The 23863-nt window shown below is 43.8% G+C and overlaps 1 protein-coding gene across 2 annotated transcripts in view; it reads left to right on the top strand.

The window, feature by feature from the left end:
- The window catches only part of LOC148529109 (uncharacterized), an 89955-nt gene that overhangs the window by 38119 nt on the left and 27973 nt on the right, over positions 1-23863 (top strand). For both annotated transcript variants that reach the window (XM_088468872.1, XM_088468873.1), the window contains exon 4: positions 21125-21205. In XM_088468872.1, coding sequence (XP_088324998.1) covers positions 21125-21205 — 81 coding nt within the window. The remainder of the gene's footprint in view (positions 1-21124; positions 21206-23863) is intronic.

Here is a 23863-nt window from a genome sequence, read left to right on the forward strand (position 1 = left end):
TCCGGCCAGTAACAGCACGGCATGGGGTATTTAGGAAGGGTCAGTGCCTTCCTTCTTTGCCAGTGCAACGTGTATCTCAGCCTAGCTGTGAGGGAGTTCTCTGTGCTTTCCTGTTCCTGTGAATTCGCTGTCTGCCAGTCTGCCTGTCAGCTCCTAGTTCCCACTGGACTACCCCGTTTCCTCCATCACCCTTGCCCATACCTGAGTGCCTGAGCCTGCTGACATCCTGCGCTTCAGTTGACTACCTGCAAACCTGGCTTGATTATTTTCAGTTCACTACCTGCAAACCTGGCTTGATTATTTTCAGTTTCACTACCTGCACACCTGGACAGCTCTAATTGTTTCTACCTGGACATTAACCCTTTTGCTCTCACCACAGAACTATACTTTATTTTTGTCACACTGGGGGTTAATAGCACCCCTGATGGACAGAGCACCCCCTGGACAACACAGCTAGCCCCTATATACAACAGCCAGCCCCTATGGAGTGGACAGGCCAACAGCCAGCCAGCCCCAGTATATAATATAACTATATATGGATATATGGATATTATGGACTACAGCCAGCCCCTATGGCGTGGACAGGACAACAGCAAGCCAACCCCAGTATATGGACAACAGCCAGCCCCGTCCCCTATGTCATAAGCAGCCAGCCCCTGAATGAAAAATGGTGGCGAGCGCAGGACCTTTTATAGAATCCAAAACCAGCGAGAATCCGACAGCGGGATGATGATGTTTTGCCTCGTTTTCAGATCTGAGTCAGATGGGAAAAACCAAGTCGACTTTGATCTAACTCGGATCCCCAAAGTTTGGGTGGGTTCAGATCTCTGAAATCCGAACCCGCTCATCTCTAGTTAAGTATACCCCGACTTGTAGCGCACGGAGGATAGATGTATGTAGACACATCTATATGTGCTGGGGGCAGGCTGGTGAAAAGCAGTCTGCTGGGTCCATGCTGTGAGAAATGTGCCCTCCGGTGAGTGGGGAGTGTGGGTTGTGTGTATCCAGCAGCAGCAGCAGCAGCAGCAGGAGGGACTTGGAGGGGTACATGGTGTCACACAGGAGGCCCATACTACACTGACAATGGGTGCTCATATCTGTGCCTCTCTCTGCCCCCTCTCTCTCTCTCTCTCTCTCTTTCTCTGCCTCTCTTACTCTCTCTCTCTCTCTCTCTCTCTACTTGCACCTGTCTACAGTCTCTCTCCCCTTTGCTTTTGCCCCCCTTTGGCTTCCTTCTCTCTCCCGGGGTACTGGGCATGCCTCCAGTGTAACAAAAATGGGGTGTGGTTCATGGATACGTCTTTTCCCATGAGACCACGCCCCCTTAATTTTATCAGTACACCTGGGGGGCCGAAATACATTTTCACATTCCAAAAAAATTGGACTCGGGCCGGCCCTGGGTGAGGTAGAAAGACTAAGGGGCCTATGTATCAAGCTGTTTTTTACATCAAATTATGCAGAAACTGCAGTTTCTGCATTATTTCATGTATTGTTCCTATGTACTAATGGCATAATGCAGGAGATGTCACAGAATTCTCTGGCAAATTGTTATTAGCACTGCAGATCGCAGCCTCCATTATTATCAATGGGGAGTGGGGACTACACTCTGACCCCTGTGTACTAAACTCCAAAAAGCTTTTTGGAGTTTAGCCCCAGTAGTTTACACCATCTTCAGATTTTTGATCTCTCTCTCTCCCAGCCCCCAGGCAACTTCGGAAGCTGATACTATGCGTATGCGCAATGTCAGCTTCCACCGGAGAAGTCTATTAGTTCTGTGAAAGACTTCTACAATTTGCCGGGGACCACACAGCCTGTTAGAGCAGAGTAGGAGTTGGGGAACTGGGGGGAACCCTGGATAACGCCATCTCCATGTGGCGTTATTATCACAGAGCTGTCCACTGTACTTTTTTAACATTTTATATTTAGTGAATCTCAGGCAAATTGCATTTCCCATTACAATTATGGGAAATGCGATCTGTTTACTCAAGATATGTAACAATTAGGGCTTGGAGTAGAATTTTATGAATTCTACTCCAATTGCCCTTTAGTAAATTTATGTGAAAAGGGAGTGAAAACACCCTTTTTCACTTTCTTTTAGTAAAAATATTGTTAATAAATAGAGCCCTTGGTCTATTGAAGAGTTGTGAAAGACTAATAAAAGTAGTTAGCTATAAAACTTTTAAGTGGCCTAACATTTGGCCCAACATTTGAGTCTCAGTTGGTGCAGAAAATGCATCTAATTTCTCACTGTCAAAATTCATAAAGCGTTTAGGGACCTAGGCGGCCCCCAGGCTCCCAGCCATCTACTTTCAAATTTCATACCAGAACTTCTACTTCCTAATATCAGTCACTGAGCTGCTCAAAATATAAGTGGGATGTTAATTTGCTATACCATTTGGCACAACAAGGTGTTAGTTATGTATTCACAGCAGATATGTGGTGCCACATCCCCGCTCCCATATGCAACCACGCCCCCTCCCTAGTCATGGTGTGCCCGGCATTCTGGGAGGAGCACAGTGTGACTGCTGGACTGGTAAGGGGATAGAGCTCGCGGAGCTGCACATCTTGCTCCAAATTTTTTTTTTTGTGGAGGGGTGGTCATTAAATGAACGATTTTAGTAAACTATTTTCGTTCATTTTTTCAAGGGAAAAATGAACGAAAATTGTTTACTAAAATCGTTCATTAAATAAACGTAATGAACGATTTTTTTTAACTACAAATGAATTTGCATATTCCCTTACTGAAAATCGTTGAGTTGGTCAGTCTGACTGAACTATAAACTACAAATGTGAACGCGCATGAACGATAATCGTTCATCGTTTTAACTCAGAAAGTGAATGTTTTTTCAATGATTGAACGATAAACGATATCGTTATCGATAATCGTTCAAAAAATCGTTGTGTGTGTATGCAGCTAAACAGCTAGATCTGGGTTGGCTTGTGAGCCACCCCCAACTAGGCCTTTCATAGCCTTAATTGGAAGCAGCCATGATAACACTAGGCAACGTTATGAAACTAAACAGGAAAGAAATATGCCCACATTTGAATTTACCCATATGGTATTATCAAGGGATATCAATCTCTGCCACTAGCATATATGTTTAACACACCATGAAATTGCAGATAAATTGCAGACAAGAACTGAGGGTCTCATTCAGACCCGCTTGCAAGCGCCGATGCGCTCGCAAGCGGGTCGATGTAGAGGCCCTACGCACGCGCAGCAGCCGCACTGCGTGTGCGCAAGCCCCAGAGTGAGAGAGAAATTCTCTCGCTCCGGGGCTTACTACAAAAGGGGCAGCTGTCGATGGTGATCGACAGCTCGCACTGTTTTGTAGGCGGGGGTGGCTTGCCAAACGAAGGCGTTCCCGACGGAACACCTGCCGTTTGGGGTCGGCCCCACTGACATCACGAGTGATGTCAGTGGTGAGCTTCCGGCTCTAATAGAGACGAAAGCTCACTGGAGCTTGCGGCAAGCGAGACCCTCCAACAAAGGTCTCGTCGCAAGCCGCGATGGTCTTGACCATCGCGACCATCAACCTGGCCGCTCGCTAAAGCTGTGGGTGGTCACCCACACCCTAGCAAGCGGTGAGGAGGCCGGCTCAGAAAATAGATGCAGCCGCCCTCATTCAGAGCGAGCGCTCGCATTTTGCGAGTGCCTCTGAATGAGGTCCAGACTTTTGAGCCACACCCTATGGATTTATAGATCACACAGGAAAGAGACAATAACAAAGGTAAAATGTTGCCTTTATTTTCCACAACATGCAATGTAACAATGTAAAAACGGTAACATAGCTACAGTATATACAATATATACACAAAATATACAACATAATACCATCAAGTATGAGTTCACTTGGAGTGCCCTTCACCCCCTAATAGTTCGGCCATCTTTATGGTCTTAAGCATTCCATAGTCTCTAGCTTATCCACATTTGCAGGGTGAGAAGTACCATAGAAAGAGAAACTGCTGAAGAAGAACTACCTGTTGTTACATTGTTGTAGGTATGCTGGTTTCCAACTTGATCTCGAGTGCCCTGGTTGCTTAGCCTGATTGTCCTCTACCAACATGGTAGAGACCAGGTTATCAGTCTGTGGGGTACACCCATACTTGCCTACTCTCCCAGAATGGCTGGGATGCTAGTGAAAATCGGACCCGCCTTCACCCACACTTCATCTGCTTGCACACACACCCCCTTGCGGCTGCCCTCTTATAGAGCAAAAGGTTGTCCAGGATGGCCTCTTTTCTCAGCCCCCTCCATGCCCCCCCTTGACCCTATCCCCTCTGGCCTCCTCCACTACCTTTCTTCCTCTGCCTGTTCCCATCTTGCCCACCTCAATCTCATCGGGCACTGTTCCCTCTGCATTCAAGCATGACCTTGTATCCCCCATTCTTAAAAAACCTACCTTTGATCCTAACACTCTCTGCAACCACTGACACATCTCTCTCCTCCCTTTTGCCTCCAAACTCCTTGAGCATATTGTTTACAATCGTTTTACTGCCTTTATTTCCTCCCACTCCCTGCTTGATCCACTGACACATCTCTCTCCTCCCTTTTGCCTCCAAGCTCCTTGAGTAACCGCTACTTTTCTGTCTCCTCTCATGACTTTACTTCCCCCACTCTTCCACTAATAGTAGGTGGCCCCCATGTTCTGCTCTTAGACATCTCCTAAGGGACCCTTGGTTACTAAATTATGTGCCTCCACCCAAGCTGTACACTAAAGCAGAGTATTAAGTGGGCCTGCTTGGGTAAACCCACTTACTTGTTATTTTAATTCAGAGTGTCAGGTAAGTAATCAACTAAAGTTTTATAACATTTTTAGCAAATATAATTTAAAACTCACTCCATCAAAATATTAAACGATTCATTATACTATGTAGTATAACATTGAAATGCAATACTCAGTAGATATGCGGTAATAAACTTATTACCCATACAACTTTTTGTGAGGGTTTTACTAATGAGCTATATATAACTGGTTAAAAGATACAAATTTACAAGCAGATGCCGCACAGCACCACAAGTAAATGGATAAGAAAATATATAATTGTAGTTTTCCTCTCATAGATTATACAGTACACTATAAAATGAGTACTGCTGCACTATACCTTTGAGCCTGAATCCTAAAGGAACCACAAGTCTTTACTGGTTTGAGAGATGCTTCTAGGAATAGTTCATATAAACTCAGGGACAATAAATATTTATAAATGTATCCTTCCACAAAAAAGTATTTAAGTTGTACTTCGGTGTGTGACTTTCTTCCACTCTTGCACTTCAATCCATTGACTTTGGAATGTTTACTGTCGTTAGTTTGTGGCACTAAATGTAGAAACAACCCAGCAGCTGCTATTCTCCAGTTTTAAAATCCACAAATAGGGCCTAATTCAGACATGTATGTTCATCTGAGGATGAACGCATATCTCTGAAGTTGAAGGATCTGCGTCTATGCAGGACCCGTTCTGCGCATGTGCACAATGGGTCCTGCGATCTCGCTTGCATATCCTCCCCCGCCAGGCAGCAGCATGATTGACATGCTGCGGCGTGTGGGTGGTGGAGCGGGGGCGTGCCTGGCCACTGTTCCCAGAAACTGAGGCATATTGCCTCCATGTTCCGGGAGGGATGAGGCCAGGGTCTGCGTCTGCGGATGCAGATTTCTGGCCTCTTGCGAGACCAGGCACCGGCCAGGCTGTGGTAGGCTTCAGCTCCAGTGACAGGGAGAGGAAGAGGGTGATGGGCAGAGGGTGACAGGGCGAGGCAGAGGGTGATGGGCATGTGGTGACAGGAAGAGGCAGAGGATGATGGGCAGAGGGTGACCTGACTCAGTACCCTGCCTGCAGAACTCGCGAGATCACCTCTCCCAGTCCCCAGCAGGCAGCACATGTGCAGAAGCCTAGCGTGTCCGGGATTGCTGAAAGTCCACACTGTCCAAGGCAACCCCAGACAAGTAGCAGCCACTGACAGCTGTTAGTGCTGCGGATCATCAATAATAATGATCAGATCAGCGGCAGGGGCCACAGATCCGGGGGGGTGGCCTACTCACTTGGATTCTTCTAGAATGTAAGCAAGTATGATCTCATTACATTTCTTTAATGCTGTCAGACCTTTCAGTTTCTTTTCAAAGTTTGCAATAGTGCTCACCTAATTATATCAAATAGTTTCCATCTTCCTGTTAGAAAAAAGGTAATAGAAATCTCCTGTTTGTGGTTAGCTGTCAGTTTTCTGTGGTGTTTACTGGTCACCAGAAATGTAAAAAATATACAAATAAATACATATAAACTCATAACGCATATAACCCAGTTCTGACACTTGTGACATCTGTATGATAAACAGGAAGCTAGAGTGTAAACTAAGTTCACTTGAATGTTGAAAATAATGAAAGCTAATCTGGCTAGAGTTTATTATGTAGGTGGTTGAAGCACAGTGGGTTGGAAAGGAGGAGAGAGGTATTCTGAAAGAGCAGTGGGTCTGATTCAGACCCGCTCACGAGCGCACAGCGCTCGCAAGTGGGTCGATGGTCCCCCACTGTGCGCGCGCATGTGCGAGCCCCGGAGCGAGAGAGAAATTCTCTCGCTCCTGGACTCACTACAAAAGGGGTGGCTGTCGATGTTGATCGACAGCTCGCCCCTTTTTGTAGGCGGGGCGGGGGGGTGGCTACACAAACGGAGGCGTTCCCGAAGGAATGCCTGCCATTTGTGGGCGGCCCCACTGACATCACTCATGATGTCAGTAGGTGGACTTCCTGCTCTATTAGAGCAGGAAGTCCACTGGGGCTTGCGGCCACGAGCACCTACCACAAGGGTCTCGTCGCAAGCCCCATTACCTGGCAAGCCCCATTACCCCATTACCTGGCCGCTCACATAAGCTGTGGGTGGTCACTCACAGCTATGCGAGCGGCCAGGAGGCCATCTTTAAAAAACAAAAGGGACGCCCTGATTCAGAGCGAACGCTCTCAAAGAGCTCTGAATCAGGCCCATTGTGCATAAAACAGCTATAAGTAATTTTTGATAACATAATACTAGACTTCATGAATAGGAGAGGTAATGAATGCTGGGGGAAGGGAAGGAAGTATGGTGAAAAAGAACTTAACTCTAAACCACTCCTGCAGAGAATGGGAGTTAAAACAACTTTGGCCCTCATTCAGACCCACTCGCAAGCGGGCGCACGTACGTTAGGCGTACGTACAAAATTATTTAAATTCAATGGCTCGCTCGTATTTTCGTTCGCATCTAAAATTCCTCCCTAAACTCAGGCGACCCCTCCTCTAACTAACGAGCGTGCGAAATAGCGAGCGTACATCCCCGAAATGGCTTGAAGGGAACGCACGCACAAGTGAAACCGGAAGTGGCCTTGTCAGATGTCGATTACCTGCTCCTTTATTCTGCCTACCTCCCTCAATCATATCATGCCAATCAATGTATCAATTAGCTCATTTTTTTTTTTTTTCCAACACAATGCAAGAAACTTTACTCTTGTCCGTGTTTGTGTTTACCCGCAGAATACGTATGGATGGAACATTCGCTTTTATTGTTCAAAAAACATGTGAACCACAATTAAACAATTGTTCTATTGCTGTGGATCCCCGCATATTTTCCGGGGTTCATTTCTTTATTTAAATTTGCAAACGCATGTCACTGCATCAAGCCTATCATAACTCTCCAGAGATTTCTGGCCCTGTTGAACACATGACTCATACACTAACCAATAAAATTGCTCCTGTTAATTTCCAAAATACATTAGCCAATCAGAAATTTGGGCCACACTTTATCAAAAATGTTTTGTATGAAAAACTCCATTGCCATCATGAGAGCCTCCGCATTCACCAGGCGCGAGCTGCTGGTGCTTACAGAGGTGATGGATAGGCGGATCACCAGCCAGCCTCCACCCATCACCAACCGGCAGAAGCGCTCCGCGTATGCGGAGGCACGGTCCCGCCTGCGGTCGATGGGTTCACGCCGCAACATCGGGCAGCTTGAGCGCAGGTGGTCAGACCTGCAACGGCGAACGCCCCGCTTGCTGGCATGCTTTCGCATGCAGATCCTGGAAAGTAAGTGTTATGTATTGTGGTTTTCATGTTTGTGTTTGTGGGGCAAACTGCGTGTGCATGTTTTCCTGTCTGTCCTATTAATTATTTGTCCTCATATCTGCGTGTGCATGTTTTCCTGTCTGTCCTATTAATTATTTGTCCTCATATCTGCGTGTGCATGTTTTCCTGTCTGTCCTATTAATTATTTGTCCTCATATCTGCGTGTGCATGTTTTCCTGTCTGTCCTATTAATTATTTGTCCTCATATCTGCGTGTGCATGTTTTCCTGTCTGTCCTATTAATTATTTGTCCTCATATCTGCGTGTGCATGTTTTCCTGTCTGTCCTATTAATTATTTGTCCTCATATCTGCGTGTGCATGTTTTCCTGTCTGTCCTATTAATTATTTGTCCTCATATCTGCGTGTGCATGTTTTCCTGTCTGTCCTATTAATTATTTGTCCTCATATCTGCGTGTGCATGTTTTCCCTCTATTTCTGTCTTTTTCATTCTACTCCTTTTTGCATGTTTTTTGTTGCTGGTTTTTTTTTTTAAATTTGGGCCCCGGATTTGCCCAGAAACTAACCTCAATTTGTATTACATATTTTAGGAGGACAGCCAAGACTACGCCGTCACCGTCCGGCCAGACGGCGTTCCCGGCCACTATCCCCAACCCCCAGCCAACACTCCACCCCAAATATTTCCCCTATACCCCACTCCTCCCCAGCCTTCCCAGACCCTCTCCCGGAACTGTCGGGCCTCCTTCCCCTCCGTCCCACTTCCCCCTCTCCTCCACCCACCCCTCTTCCAATTACCCCCTCCCCGGAGTCCATCATTACCCCTCCCCGTTCTTTGGGGAATGAAGGCTCCTCCGAGGAGGAACATGGATGGACTTCCGGAGCTCCCGTTTTGGCTCCCGGTATGTTTTTCTTTCTCATTTTTTTTAACCACAAACTGTTTGTATGTAATCATGTGTCGTGCCTTTATTCGTGCTTGTTTGGTTTACTTTTGTTGATTTAGCAGTTTGCCTTTACCTCTTCCTGCTGATTTCAACATACACATATCACACCTGTGTGAATTTGTACATAGGCCTTGTATTTTTGCCAGCACCCCCTTTTTGTTTTGGATTTTATTTTTTCGGTTTAGGAGTGATTTCGTTGTGTTTTTGTTTTTTTAATGTGGATTCCCTATTGTTTTATTAATCCACACACTTTTCTCACCCACAGAGGAACAGAGGCGTCGTCAAGAGGTGGAGGCTTGTGTTGGCCAGATGCGGCAACATGTAATTGGCCTTCTTGTGGCCCTTGACCGGCTGTCTGGCATCCTTCGCCAGTAGTTTTTTCTTTTTGGATTCGTTTTGTAAATAAATTTTGTAGTTCTAATATACGTTCTGGCTCATTCTTTTTTTCGAAAACACAAATAGTTTTCCCTGACATAAGTAGACTGTTCCTGCACGGATTTCCATTTTTTAAAAGTGAGATTGTATTTTGTATTTGTATGTTAAACAGCCACAAGAAACACATAACAGTAACAATGTCATTTCCCTTTTTGGGTGTAGTGTCAATTAGATATTTCGACAGTTTACAGGTTCCTAGTTGGTGTGCAAGCTGCTTAGGCCAATCTTCAAAATCCAAAGGTTTGGACAGGCTTCCTTTTGGTGTGGGTTGGGAACCTGCAAACATATTTCAGTTTACATCAACTGGTGTCAGTACTGGATTACCCCTTAGTCAATTGTAAGGTGTGTTAACCTGGTTACACTTGCTGTTAACGTCCAAAAAAAGGAAGACCATTTCACTCTCCAAACATTTATTCACAACTTAAATGAGAAATCAAAGTGGTCAGTCCCAAAACCAAAAAACACTGATAATCTCAAATCCAACACATACAAATAAAATATTTAATTTAAAAAAACAATCAAGAACTGGTTGACGAAGGACCATGCCAACATGATTCCACAAACATGGCGTTGCGATATGGGTTCCAGAATATATGGCCAAAATCACCAGATCCAGGTTTGGTAAGGGTAGCAGGAAGTAGTGAGCGTTGGAGTGGCAAAGATTATTTGAACAAACAGAAGATGGTGCAAAAATAAAAATAAATTAGATGTTCGCAAACAAACACAAACACATTAGGTATAAACACTGTAGTTTGGGTCAAACTTACCTAAAAAATCTGGCCACCACATCATCGCGTATGGCCCCCCCACACACTGACCTACGACCAACCTCGGGGGGGCCATCCTCAGGTAAGGCATCCTCTGGCTGCATTGGGACACCACTCCTTATGGCGATGTTGTGAAATATCCCACACAGGACCACAATTTTCGACACCATATCCGGCAAATACATGAGCTCGCCACCAGAGCGGTGGAGGCATCTGAATCGGCCTTTTAAAAGGCCGATACAGCGCTCCACCACTTGCCTGGTGGCTGTAAGTGCGGAATTATACTCACTTTGTGGGCCTGGTGTGGGAGCCAAATAAGGAGTGAGCAGCCAGGACATGCAAGGGTATCCACTGTCTCCTGTGAAAAATAAGAGACAACATCAGGAACACTGTGTATCAAGCTTAACATTGTTATGTACTAAAGGTCTCCACTTACCCAGAAGCCACGCATCACCAGCTTGTAGGTTGGTTAATTTCTGCCATATCCCTGATTGCCGGATGACGAAGGAGTCATGTGCACTTCCTGGTAACTTAGCATTCAGGGACAGGATCTGGAGGGAGGCATCACATACCACCATTACATTCAGGGAGTGATAGTGTTTCCTGTTTCTAAATATTGCCTCCAGCCGTGCTGGAGGCTGAAGTGGTATGTGAGTACCATCCACAACCCCTATGATGTGTGGGAAGCCAGCTATTTGGTAAAAATTGGCCTTGGCCACACTAAGGGCACCCATATCCAAAGGCATTTGAATAAAATGATGGAGGTGCTTGAAAAGTGCCTCCATCACTGCCCTCAGGATCCGGGAAAAGGAGGATTGGGAGATGCCCGCCACTATTCCAACCGTTGTTTGAAACGATCCTGAGGCACAGAAATGTAACACCGCCATAAATTGCGTCAGTGGTGGTATTGCTGTTGGACTGTCAATTTGCCGCTCAAGATCACTTTCTATTAATGAGAGAGTGTCTATGATGATTTTGGGAGGTAGACGGTAGCGTCTTAAAACCTCATCATCGGGCATTCCAAAAAGGGTGACACGTGTTCGAAATATCTGGGGCCTTGCATGCCTACGATGCCTACGCCTGGGATGAGATTGAGGTTGGTCGGCTTCCGGGAGCATGGCCAGAACAATCCTCCTCAGATCAACCTGAAAATCCAAAATTTTAAAGTAAGGCTTTTGACCCACCCCAAAACTATATTAAAACAACTTAGCTTGATGATAGCATCCATTGCTGCTTACATGCCGGGGTATTGTCATGATACGTCCAAACTGAAAATAAACAACAAAATTACTTGACACATTTCACTCTGTGCATTTTTGTGGATACATTTTGTGCTAGACCAAAGTTCAAATATGCCAAACACCCATTTAGCAAAACCGCAAAGCGACATTTAACACAGTACATCAAAACGGGTCGAAATGTTGGCTTAAAAATGCGAAAGCTAAACCATCAATAAGTTAGAATGATTATTAAGCTGTTTAAAATGTGCTAATTAGTTCGCTAATACAAGTCCCAAGAGTAACTACTAAAAATGCGCTAATTAGTTCGCTAATACAAGTCCCAAGAGTAACTACTAAAAATGCGCTAATTAGTTCGCTAATACAAGATAAAAAATGGACTTACCAAGAGCAAATATCTAAGATGCAAAATCAAAAGGTCTTTGGGGTCGAAAAAAAACAAAATCTAAAATAGAATAAATTAGGTATCCAAAAATTACAAAATATACGAAACACAATGAAACAACAATTGAACAAAAATTAGACTTCACAAAACTTACCAAATCAACAAACGAGGTCCCAAAAATATAAACCAACAAAGATAACGGGAAAAAAAACGCAAATCTAACCAAAAAACGATTCAACAACCTCCAACTCCTTTCTACACAATCAATACACTCCAGCCAAGATAACCTCCAACAATCCAAAAACGCCACCTCGACTTGAGACACACCAAGCCATAAATAGTGTTTCGTTTCCCGCACAAATTAAGGAGGGATCATAGGGCCGCACAATCAATGATGCGGCTGCAAAATAAGGACGCATGTATAAATACGTCACGAAAACACATTCAAATTCTGGTGTATTTCTTGTTTGGACCGCAGACATGGCGACAGACCAGGGAAAAAATGCCCAAGAGTCAGGCGGTAAGTCTTTCATGCATTTTCTATCAACGATTAATTTGAACCATAAGATGAGGCAAGTTGTGATTTTGTGAATTCTGTAATTTTACACAAATAGGTGAGGAGGATGACATGGAAGAGGCTGCTGGGCCCAGTATTCCGGCCAAAGCGGCCCAAAAAAAAAGGCAGCCACATTTCACAAGAAAGGAGATGGAGGTTTTGATCCAGAAGTGTGTGGACATCCTGCCACAGGCAGACAGGAATATGAGTCTAAGCCAGAAGTGGAGAATGTGGGAAGAGGTAGCCGTTGCTGTCAATACGGTGGGTGATTATGTCCGTCTAGCCCGGGATGTCAAACGGCGGTAAGTAAACCCTTGCCCCCCCTAAAAACAAACCCCATTTTAAACCAAAGGATAATGGCTTCCATTTTTCCCCACAGATGGGGCGACTTCAAATATCGCCTAAAGCAAAAACTCGCGGACAGGGCTAGGCATGCAAGGGGGACAGGTGGGGGTCCCACCCCTGTGTCATTGGAGTTGACCGATTTAGAAGAGCTGGCACAGGGGTGTGTGCAGCCTGTGGAGGTGTTTGGCGTGTCCAACATGGATACGGACATGCCAGACTTTGCGGCTCCTCATGTTGGCCCAGGTAAGTATTGTGATGTCACCAACTCTGAAATGCTATTGTGCCAATATGTAGATTCTAATGTGACTCTTTTCTCATTTTTCAAACAGAGACACAGGCGGATGAGTCTGCTCCAGAGGGAAGCCTTGGCCGCAGAATTTCTGCTGGCTCTGCAGGGGAGGAACCAGTACATCCGGCTGAGGAACCTGCAGAAGCCAGTCCAGGGCATGCCCCCTCGCAGGCAGTGGGCCTCCTCACAGAACTCAATTTCAAATCGGATTTCCATACGGAGATTCTGCAGAGGATGGACGCCAGTCTGCTACGGGTGGCTGAGGCCCTGGAGCAAAATGCTGCGGCCAACGTGACCATTGGTCAGGCCCTGGCGGAAAATACCAGGGCCAACATCCGCATCGCCGATGCCCTGGAGCAGCTCGTTCGCCAGCACATGGTGGAGCCGACCTCCCTTCCTGCCGGAACATCAGGATCCTCCACCTCTGGCACAACATCAGCCAATCCTCCAAATGTGCCTAGCCCTGTGCCTAGTCCAGAGGCCACAACATCTGCCTCTGGACAGGCCAGCCCGATGGCATCCCGGACCCGGTCTGGCGCCCACCCTCCCCCATCCAAACGGGCGAAAAAACGGTGACAGCAATGGCGACTTTTCCCACACTCCTTCTGTGCTTGGCTCATATTCCTTTCTGGTCAAAACTTCCCTCTCCTTTCTTGTGAAATGTTTTTAAGTTATTTTTGTACGTTTATGTTATCAGTTATTGTTTTTTTTTTTGGGATAAAAAGTATCTTTGGCAGAAAAACTAAAAAAAAATATTATGCCAATTGGTTTGTGTTTAAACAATAAATTTATGCCAAAAATCTGACATTGTATTGTGACATTATTGGACAAATGGGTTACATTTAATCCTGGCCCTAAAGGCAAAAAAGGACACCAAAAACCATTTCATTTGTCTAAAAAAAAGGCCTCTTGAAGGAACGTTTAAAAAAACACATAACGATGCAAATTGCACATTTAAAAAAAAAAGGGGGAGCTAATTAAAACATGATGACATTATTGTCACAATAGGCCATAAACAACAAATTGAGGCCAAAAAAAACCCCAAAAAATGTACGCCAATTGATTGTGTAATCCTGACATTAGCAGGTATGATTTCCACCTGCGTACGGTTTTGTGCTATCCCAATAAACTGCTTTCCAAACACATACCAAGCCGGTTTTCAATACAACACTAATTGCTTTTGTGACCACCCGCGATTAATCGCTGCAACATCGTGGAGTCCCGGGACGGAGGAGAAGGCCATCGCCAATGTGGTAGAGTAATCCAGACCCTAAACTGTGCGAGCATTTTGAAGGGAAAGAGGATGTTCCAGTGACGTATGTGACGGTCCGAACACATTTTACGCTCGCATCTGCTAATGTATGTACGCCCAAAAAACGCCTCGCCACGCCTGCGTTTTTCCATCTCCACCCCCGTCAACACCCAAAAACGCCCTGTTCTGTCAATCACATTTGACATGTCACTTCCTGTACGCTATTTTAGGAACGACAGATAAAAAGCTCGCAATCTGCCGTACGCACATGCGCAGTGTAACACCGACGCATGCGTGGTTAGTCAACATCGGAACGCAACGAGCGTACTGCTGTTTGCGAGTGGGTCTGAATGAGGGCCTTTATGTCCAGAAAGTAACATATGGGGGTATGGGAAATCAATGGCAACTATAATAAATCCAATAATAAAAACAAAAGCCAACAAAACTTATTAAGTTAAATACATAAAACAGTAAGAAAAATACAAACACTACATTTATTTATGCAAACATGGGAGAGGAGCAAATGAAACGAAGACAGATAGCCTGGCTATGAAGTAGGAGCCACATTATGGCTCACGTAATGCAATTACAACAATATCTTAAGGAGTATAGTAATTGCCACCATACAGAGTGCATGGCTCTGTGGCCGTCACCGTCCCTGCCCCATTATTATTATTATTATTATTATTATTATTATCATTATTATCCTTTAATTATATGGCGCCACAAGGGTTCCGCAGCGCCTCACAAAGTACATAAATAAATGAGCAAACACGAAAACAGCGACTTAAGGTGTGTATCCACTAATAGATGGAGAAACAAGAGCACAATTATGACATTGTAATCGTGCTGTCGTTTCACAGTCTGTGATGTGCCTGCACTGAACGTTCAGTTATTCAGTGTAGGCACATCCATCAGCCCAGTACATGCTGAACCTGACGTGAACGTCAGATTGACCAGCATGTATGGGTGATGATAGATGTCATAACGACCGGCGAGCACGCGCATCGCTGGTCCTTTTTGACTTTTAAATGCCCGATTTGCGGTCGATTACTGGACGATTGCACAATTACGATGTCGTAATCGTGCAGTCGCTCAGTAAGGTCGTATAGTGGATACGCACCATTACAGTACAAAACAATACAGGATAAGAACATAGTTTAGAAACATTGCTGCAATAGCGATCATAACACTCAAAAAAGCAGCAGGGCATCAACAACCAAGTATTAAGTGCCATGGCCTGAAGACACCGCTTTGGAAGGTGAGTAATTAAGGACTCATTAAGCTAATTGGATACTTTCAATTGCTTAGTCCTCATGGGGGGCTCCGCAGGGGTCCCAGAGCAAGTCCCGCAGATGTTTCCTAAAATTAACCATTTTAGGAAAAATCTGACTTGCTCTGGAGGTGGGAGAAAAAAGACGCAGTGATTTCTATAGAAATCACTGCGTCCCATTTTAATTCCCCTAATTTAACAGCAAAACCCAGCGTTTGTGCCCAGATCGCAGCTCCTTCCTATGGGAAGGAGTCTTGGGTTGTGAAGAGGGATCCATTTAGATCCCTCCGCCACCGTCCAGCTCCTTTTGCCGGAGGTTGCACATGCGTGAACCGACGTTTACGCATGCGCAGTCAGACTCGGCAGTGCTAATTTTCACTGCTGCTACTCGCAGCAGTTTAGGAGATTGCAGATTTTCAGATCAGCTGTCTCCGCACCAGAGCAATGCTGAATTGCTTCGGTGGCTTTGTATCCACTGCTGCTGCTGCTCGCAGTGAGTTGGAACCCTAATTATTAGGGGCTGCCAGCCCTCGATAATTAACATAATACATGGACCTCTCAATAATGAGTCATGCATGAGTTTTCTGCCTTTCTCAGGAAGTATATAATTAAATATAATAAAATAAAATAACTATATAAAATAGGAACAAAACAAGTATCAGTGAAAACAAATCAATTTATATACAAAACAAATAATGTAACATAGTATAGAAGATCTAATAATAAACTGCATGAAACTTAGGGCCGAATTCAATTTGCTGCGAAAAGTGCAGTCTGGCGAAAAAGCGGAATGAATTCGCCTCATTCGCCTGTTTTGCCGTGATGTTTTCTCAATGCTCGGCCCTGCTTTTTGCCCTATTCAATTGTAAAACACGCGAAAACGCAGATAGGCGAATGTTTAACAAAGCGAAACTAGCGTATAGGACCTCTTTTTTTGGGAGAAATCAGTCTGTACCCCATAAAAAGCTTCAGTGACCCTGGGAATCAATATAGAATAGTACTAGTAGTCCTAATAAAAGTATTTAGTGGGGGGGGTTTGGGTGCAAAGGGCTGTTATATGCATTTTTTAATATGTGTGGATAAGTGATAGAAAGCAATGTTTTTTCTAAAACAAAAAGTACCGAGGTTATATTTGGGGTACCTGAAAATGGGTACTAGTATATTTTTATGTCTCTAAAATGAAGATTTAAAAAATCTCAATCATATACCTGTTGCAGCCTCCTGCAATCCCAAAAACACCTATCCCAACCATATAGCCACCCAAAGTACCAGGCAGCCCACTTTATTTTACAATTTCCAACATGTTTTTCTTTTTGCCCCCAAAAAATTACGTCTTTTTTGGGGTGAATTAAGTAATTTTTTTTATTTTGTTTGCGCTATTAGCCATTAGGGGATGTCTAAAGGGTTCTGAACTAAGTACCCACATCTTTACCCCAAAATATGGATTTTGCACTTCTTTTCTCCTTCCTTTTGCTGGAGAAACTATTCCTGTTTTTGCCTATGGAGTTTTCGCGTAGGCGAAAACTCCGGGGATTTGAATATGGAGATACTGTAACTAATGAATTCTTCAAGCGCCAGTGATTGTGATTTACTGTGGAAAATTTCCAGATAAATAAATAAATATAGAAATAAATAATCTCCTAGGGGCACCAATAACACAAAAGAAGGGTACCCCAAATGGATATAAGTGTTTAGCATACAAGTTCATAAACACAAAACGAGCACTGCCCAACCAGTATGGGATGTCAGCTCAATCCAATAGGAACTACAGGGTGGTAAGCCCCTGGAAAATGTATAGAAAACAGAACTGGATCAGAGTGCCTAAAAAGTGCCTCAGATTATGGAAATGTATAAAATGTGCTAATCAAAATACACATACATATATAACAGGTATATGTAAAAAGAGTGTTTGTACAAATATAAACGTGCCACGTGACTGATTTTAAAGGACTGGATAATGCAAGTGGATGAGTAAACATGCAAAATATTAATTTATTAATACTACATTGAGGTAGGATACAAACATAAATAGCATACAGACATATTTTAAAAAACATAACAAAATCAGACAATAAAATAATAAAAGCATGAATAAGGACAATCGCAATAAAATGCTATAGAATCAAGAATGTCTTATCTGATTCCTTGAGAGGGAAATATCGATGTGGTACAGGCTCCCCTCAAAACCACCTCTTTCCTCTCTTAAAGGCACAGGCATGCGCAAAAAGTGATGTCACATTGGTGCCAAATTTGAATCCCTTCCCTATATAAGGAAGGCTCTGGGTACTAGTCAATGCCAGAGTATCAGGCTCACTTCAGTGCTCCAGCGTCTGTTCTGTTTGAACTTCCAATGAACTTACCTGCATCCAGATCTAGTCTGTTTGATGATTCTTCTTGCCTGCTCTCTGGTCCTGACTTCGGCTTCATCCTGACTTGCTTCTGCCCGTCCCTTAGTACCGCATTGCCGGCCTAGTTCTGACCTATGCCTGACAACCTGTCTCCAGGACACTTCTCTGTGACCAGTCGTCACCAGCCCATATACTAGGAACTCTCTCAGAGGGCAGCAACCTGTGTATTGGGTGCAGCAATACCAAACCCTGAGGAGTGTCACCCATAGCAGAGGATCTAGAGATTTTCAGAAATTGGCATAGAACTTGCTTTGTTGAGTTTTAGGGGTATTCTTGTTAAATTAGCCATTCATCCAAGGTAGAGTAGGGCACTATAAATCTTAAGTGGTCTTACTACAGAGTAGCATTGAGTGTACAGATACAGATACAAAGTTAATATTGGCTACTCCCCCCCATCCATAAATTAGTTAAGGCAGCCATCATCAATGCCTAATGGTAGAGGCTGTAGAGTGTAGACCTACATTAGTGCATGAGAATGAAATGTGCTGCAAATGGCAATGACAGAAATATAATAATGTAATGAAGGGTCATATACACAAGAGTAATGTAGTGATATGTAATAATAATTGTGAATGTAGCATTTTCAATATTTGTATTAAATACCAATATATCCACAACTGTTTTTACACCTTTATAAATCAGTGGGAATCTTCTTTCAAGCAGTAGTCAAAAATAAATTGTTAATTAAGTAATGCAGATAGATGACTGCAACTTCTTATAATAAAGCCACAAACTAATGTTTACATATTATCAGTTAGAAGAGCAAACGTTGTCCCACTGCACAAAAGTGGAAGCAAGGAAGAGGCAAGCAACTACCGACCAGTGACCCTTACATCAGTAGTAGGGAAATTAATGGAAACACTCTTAAAAGAAAGAGTCGTAGATTATATTAAATCCAGCTATTTGCAGGACCCCAAACAGCATGGATTTACTGGGGGGAGATCATGTCAAACAAATCTTATTGACTTTTTTTGACTGGGTGACTAAGGAAATACATGAAGTGGGGGGCCATAGATATAGCTTATCTAGACTTTAGTAAGGCTTTTGACACTGTTCCACATCGCAGACTGTTAAATAAACTGGAAAGCATGGGATTGGATACAAAGATAATTGAATGGATAAGATAATGGCTGCAGGATAGGAAACAGAGAGTTGTAGTAAACGGAGTGCAGTCTCACGAGGGAAATGTTACCAGTGGATTTCCTCAGGGATCTGTACTTGGACCAGTGCTTTTTAATATCTTTATTTGTGACATTGCAAATGGTATTGAAGGGAAACTATACCTTTATGCAGTTGACACAAAGGTATGCAACAGGGTAGACATACCAGGAGGGGTAAAACAAATGATTGATGATCTTGGTAGACTAGAGGAATGGTCAAGAATGTGGCAACTACAGTTTAATGCCAAAAAATGCAAGATCATGCACTTGGGTCTCAAAAGTCCAAAGGCTAAATTTAGTATTAATGGCACTATACTGGAAACTACTGAAGAGGAAAGGGATCTAGGAGTCACTATTTCAGGTGACTTAAAGGCAAGCAAACATTGTAACAAAGCAATGAGGAAGGCAAGTCAGATGCTTGGTTGCATAGGGAGAGGAATCAGTAGTAGAAAGAAAGAAGTGCTAATACCACTGTATAAGTCATTGGTACGTCCTCATCTCGAATACTGTGTTCAGTTCTGGAGGCCATATCTCCTGAAGGATATTAATACATTAGAGACTGTACAAAGAAGGGCAACTAAAATGGTGCAAGGTCTACACCACAAACGTACCATTAAAGACTAAAAGATCTTAATATGTATCGTTTGGAGCAGAGAAGGGATAGGGGGGACATGATAGAAACGTTCAAATATATAAAGGGTTTTAACAAGGTAAAGGAAGGAGACATTCTTCAAAGAAAGAGAAGTATTAGAACAAGAGGACATGTTCTGAAACTGGAGGGTGGTAGGTTCAGGGGAAATTTGAGGAAAAATTACTTCACAGAAAGGGTAGTGGACAAGTGGAATAGCCTCCCATCAGAGGTGGTAGAGGCTAAGACAGTAGAGCAATTTAAACATGCATGGGATAGACATAAGGATATCCTTCAGAAGAAGTAAGGATAAATAAGGATTGAGTTAACAAAATGTTTAAAAATGGGGCAGACTAGATGGGCCAAGTGGTTCTTATCTGCAGTCAAATTTTATGTTTCTATTTATTCAATCAGCCAATCAGAAGCATATATATAGTGCTCTGTGCAGAGGCACCGATTGTGCGCCACTAGTTAAGGCCCTGGATAGTGCGGATGATAGTCACAATCCTTATGTATCATTCAACCAGCCCTCCAGTAACCGCATAATAAAAAACTCCGTCTTTACAATCCAGGTTTTAAAGATATCCATGTTTGGTTGAACCAAATTGACTGATGTGCTTATTAAGGGCCTGATTCAGGTTGTATCGCAAGTGCAATCGCGGCTGCGATTACGCACGCAGTCCCACTGCACTCATATGCTAATCCACTGTGATCGATATGCCGTCGCAGCATAACATAAGGACGCCCACCTTACCTTACACGCATCCATAATACTGTGCAAGGCTGTGAAACCATCGGTAACATCGTGTACAATCAGAGCATCACGCACACTTGCACAAGGTCAGACAATACTCAGAAATTGCTAACCTTACGGTATGCTGTGAGAGCTCTGTGTATGCCATAATAGTGCCTAATTTATGCACGCCCCTGCAACGGCGTTGAAACGCACTGGCACCCCTGCGTTTCACCAACCATTCCACTGTCACCTCCTCCAAACGGTACTTCCCGTCAATCATTCTGCGATGGGTCTGTGTAATCACTGCGATCGCAGTCTCGATTGCAGTGTTTGGTTCACGCACGCGCATTGTGGTGCATACGCAGAACGCAACAATAGGCCGTCTGCATGTGTAATCGCACTTGCGATCCAACCTGAATCAGGCCCTAATTCTCATGTGCTCAAGCGTGGATATCTTTAAAACCTGGACTGCATTGGTGGAGTTTGGGAACCTCTGGCATATGCATTTTTTTTGAGCATGTGCATTAAAAAAAGGTGTCTCATCCAAAAAATATTGTGTGTTCCAGTGTAATTGAGCTCATGTCTATTTTATAACCACCAAATTGAAGTGCTAGTTCTCTAACATGATCACTATGCTGACGCTCTTTCCTTCCTTCATGTATCTACTTTTAGGTGCCCTAAAAGACTTGATGTGGTACATAATTGGTGGAGCCCTGTTTTCTGCACTTCTGTCTTTCGTTGTCTACAAAATTGGTATGAATTTTAAATATTTATACAGATGGACACAATTTTTAAATGGATATAGAACATTTGAGTGCTAAAAAAAAACTAATTGCTAAATTAATTTATAAAAGCAACAAGTGTAAATAACAAGGATTAAATCACTACAAGTGTATGTGTAACATGGATTCCCACTCTCATGTGTCAGGCAGCATAAAAACCTCAGTAATTGTAGGTCCATGCAAGTGTTGTGATAGTGTATCTTCCATAACATCTATCTGGTTATGCCCTTACTACCTCAGGGTCATGTGGGTCTGGGCTGGCAAACATTAGACCTCAAACATGCAGGTGTTATGTTTAGGGTTACCACCTTTTTATTATCAGATTTTCAGACGGGGTGTGGCGAAATCCACAGTAGGATTACAACTAGAGATGTGCACCGACCCCCATGTTTTGGTTTTGATTCGTCATTGGGTTTTGGTTTTGCCAAAATCGCCCTCACGTGTTTTGGTTTTGGATCTGTATTTTTTTTTTTAATTGGTAAAACATCTCAAATCACAAAATTTGGGCATGTTTTTGTTCCTATGGTATTGTTATCCTCACTAACATTAATTTCCAGTCATTTCCAGTCAATTTTGACTACCTCACAGCTCACAATATTGTTTTACTAGTTTTCACCAATATAGGGCACAGGCTGCAGCGAGCTGGCTGGCTAAACTAAGCGACAGAGCAGCGCCACAAACCTAGGGCAGTTTAAAAGAATATAGGACATCTATGAAACATTGCTACACAGCAGTGGCAGATGGGATGGCAGTTTAATAAACTAGAAAAATGTTTGTCGTCTATGCAAAAAGACAGCCAACAATGCCCAAACAGCGCATAATGTAAAAAAAAAGAGGTGCAAGATGGAGATGTCCTTGGGCCCTACCACCCATCCTTATGTTGTATATTAAACAGGACATGCACAGTTTAACAAACCAACCACTTCAGCGACAGGGACTGGCACTTGTGGCTGAAGTGTGTTTGGGCCCATAGGCGAAACTACGGGGTGGTCCGGGGGTGCACAGGACCACCCATTATCCCTCTCCTGTCAAGCAGCATTACTATTCTACCTAGTGTAGGTTCTAGAATTATTTAGCAGAGCCCTGTCTGCACTTGTGTATCAACAGGCACTTGTGTTACTACTAGTGCTCCCTGTGTTATCAGGGCACCATACAGTCCAGACAGAGAAAACCATGCTGAGAAGCCTGAGATGGATCCTCACATGGCTCTCTCTTACTGCATCATCAGGCTGCTGCCTGGGGACTTGGCTTAGATGCATGTCAGTCACTGTAGCTCCAGCCGGGTTTGATGCTGCTTTATTTGGTACATTTAATCCTTCCCCATAGAGGAGAAACAGCTAATTTTCATGCAGAACCACTGCAATCACAGCGGGAGGGACTTATATCGGATCAAGAAAACATCAGATCCGCCATGGGGAAGATGACGTCGTGCGTCTGGCCTTTTATGTTATTTTATTCCTGTGGTGTGGAGGGGCCATGAAAGTTTTATTTTTTTTCCTGTGGGCTGTTCTGGCCCAAAAGTAGAGGCCCACAGGAAAAAAATTAAACTTTCAGGGCCTCCAGCCATTGCACCTCACAGGAATAAAATAACGTTCATGGCACCCCCAGCCAGCCCAGCACCACACTAAGAAAAAAAACAGCGCTGCCCGACTAAACTGCGCATGAAATTCCAGGATTGGAAGCACCAATCCCATGACTGAAATCCTAGCATTTTTTGCCCAAAATCTCGATATCCCGCCAATCCCGATCCCAGGATTGGCCTCCCTACGAGCAGCAGCTCGAATCTACTCGGATAAGCTAAGGCCAGGAAACCGAACTCACTCATCTCTAATTACAACCATTTTAATTTTCAGATTTCAGGCTATTTTCTTACCAATCTAAATAAACACATGCCCCTTTATATGCCAGAGCCCCCCTCATGCCCCTATGTCATGAGAACCTCCTCATATGTCATAAGAGACCCTTCAGGCCCATATATATGTCAGAGGTCCAACATGCTATGCCCATTTACATGCTATCAGAGAGAGCCCCCTCATCATGTGCCCTTATGCCAGAACAGAACCTCCCTCAAATCATGCCTCATGTCTTTAATCAATATAATGCACAGCAATTAACACAGCTCTGGTACATTATAATGTATAATACACAGTAGCCAATATGGTTCAAGTATATTATAATACACAACAACCTGCATAACCCAAGTACAAACCCAACAATCAAATTTAACGAACATCTGGATTAAAGGCTGTTCATGGAACAGTCAGCAACCCAGCAAGGAAGTCTGCAGAGACTGCAAATATGGGTTACTGTGCCTGCATGAACACTACCGGAAGGGGTGCAGGAAAGGAGGGGGTATAGGGATCCGAATGGATCCCTCTTTGCAATTTGGACTGTCTTCCCAAGAAACTAGCGGGCACTTTTATATATCTACTATATAAACTAGTGTATGGGGACCAGAGCCGTAACTAGGCTTTTTGGTGCCCTGTGCCAGAAAGAGCATTGGCGCCCCCCTCATTTTTCAAAGGGACATAATACACCCAAGAAAGGGGAATGGCCTCATGGGGAAGGGCCAGGGAAGAGATCGGGGAGGCCAGGAGATGCTGGGGATGAAATAAGAGGAAACTACAAG

This window comes from Taudactylus pleione, unplaced genomic scaffold, assembly GCF_031769625.1.
Source record: "Taudactylus pleione unplaced genomic scaffold, aTauple2 ptg000086l, whole genome shotgun sequence".
NCBI classification, from domain to species: Eukaryota; Metazoa; Chordata; class Amphibia; order Anura; family Myobatrachidae; genus Taudactylus; species Taudactylus pleione.